This window comes from Nematolebias whitei, chromosome 22, assembly GCF_014905685.2.
Source record: "Nematolebias whitei isolate Nwh7 chromosome 22, NemWhi1, whole genome shotgun sequence".
Classification (NCBI taxonomy): Eukaryota; Metazoa; Chordata; class Actinopteri; order Cyprinodontiformes; family Rivulidae; genus Nematolebias; species Nematolebias whitei.
This window is the reverse complement of record NC_056519.1, coordinates 1566604-1567858: the sequence shown is the minus strand read 5'-3', so window position 1 is coordinate 1567858 and position 1255 is coordinate 1566604. Positions and strand designations below refer to the sequence as shown.

Here is a 1255-nt window from a genome sequence, read left to right as displayed (position 1 = left end):
CCCCCCCCCCCCACCCCACCTCCACACTCCTCCCTTCTGTCTTCTCCTCAGAACTGCACCCGTCCATCCGAGCCCCCTGTTCTCTCCGTCCCCTTCATAGGATTGATTGTAATAGTGGCCTTGATTTGGTGCTGGTGGGAGGAGCTGGCGTCCTAAAGGGGACCAGGTATGGCCACGCCCTTCTTTCTCTACCCGAGCCTGTGAGGCACGTTTCACTTACCTGCCTCCGGTCATCTTTGTTCCCTGTGGATCATTTGATAGAAATCTTTGGACCGTCGGTCAACCTCTAACTAACTCACCGCATTGACAAACTTTGATTTGTTCTTTGTGGTTTAAAAACAGAAAGCTGAAGAAAAGAGTCTGAACCTGTCGTACAAGAGTTACACGTGCTGAACAGAACTGATCTGGGCTCTGAGCGCAAAGGACAGGAAGGGAAGGCTCATGTCATCTCGCTTCCATAAAACCCTGGAGATGACTACAGATGTACATGTTTGAACACTAAAAGTTCTGCGGTTCTCTGTTCAAGGACGTTTTGGATCCATTTTGTTTGTTTTTTCATAGCGACGGTTTCTTTGAGGCTCACTTCCTGGTTCATGTTGGATAAAGAGAAGGGCTGTTAACTCCGCCTCCTTCCTCTTCTAGAAATGGGAATCACCATGGCAACCAGTGACTCAGCAGAATCTGAGTCAGAGGTTCTTCCATCATTCTGCTCTGTTTTAATATTCCAACATGGTCGCCCCCACACACCAGTTTAGTCCTAATAAAACATTGAAGTTGCAAAACATTTTTACCAAAGTATGACCTAAATTCTTGTTTGACTGTAGAGAAGGAAGCAGATGGATGTTGCTGCGTTGGAGAAGTTTTTATATATTCGGCTGTTCTCAAGTGTTTGGATCAATAAATTCCTCTCTGTCTCTCAGCAGAGCTATTCTGAAGGCTGGAACCTGGTGGTGGCGGCGGTTGCCGTGGCAGCCATTGCAGCTCTAGTGGTTCCCAGTTTCATCAGAACCTGAGGACTGACAGGAAGTGACCTCACGGCAAGCTGTGGGATCTTGGGACTGCTGTCATCCATCCAGCACCGCCCTCATCCATGTCGCCGTCCTCATGTCTGCTTGTTGCACGTTTCAACCAAACGCTACAGACGGCAGTGAGTTCTGGAGGAAGAAAAAACAGTCATCAAAAATGTCTATCTATCCTTCCCGCTGCAAGTCACATGACCGTTAATCAGCTGGTTCCGCAGGTCACATGACCGTTA

At 48.2% G+C, this 1255-nt stretch overlaps 1 protein-coding gene across 2 annotated transcripts in view; it reads left to right on the top strand.

Moving 5' to 3' along the window:
* Nucleotides 1-1198, top strand: part of LOC119428202 (coiled-coil domain-containing protein 136) — a gene marked incomplete at its 5' end in the record, with an annotated part of 10008 nt that extends 8810 nt beyond the window's left edge. Inside the window, 2 exon segments of one of the 2 annotated variants that reach the window (XM_037695849.1) lie at nucleotides 52-166; nucleotides 921-958. In XM_037695849.1, the coding sequence (XP_037551777.1) occupies nucleotides 52-156 (105 nt within the window). 2 annotated transcript variants of the gene reach the window in all.
* Between the last annotated feature and the right edge of the window lie 57 nt (nucleotides 1199-1255).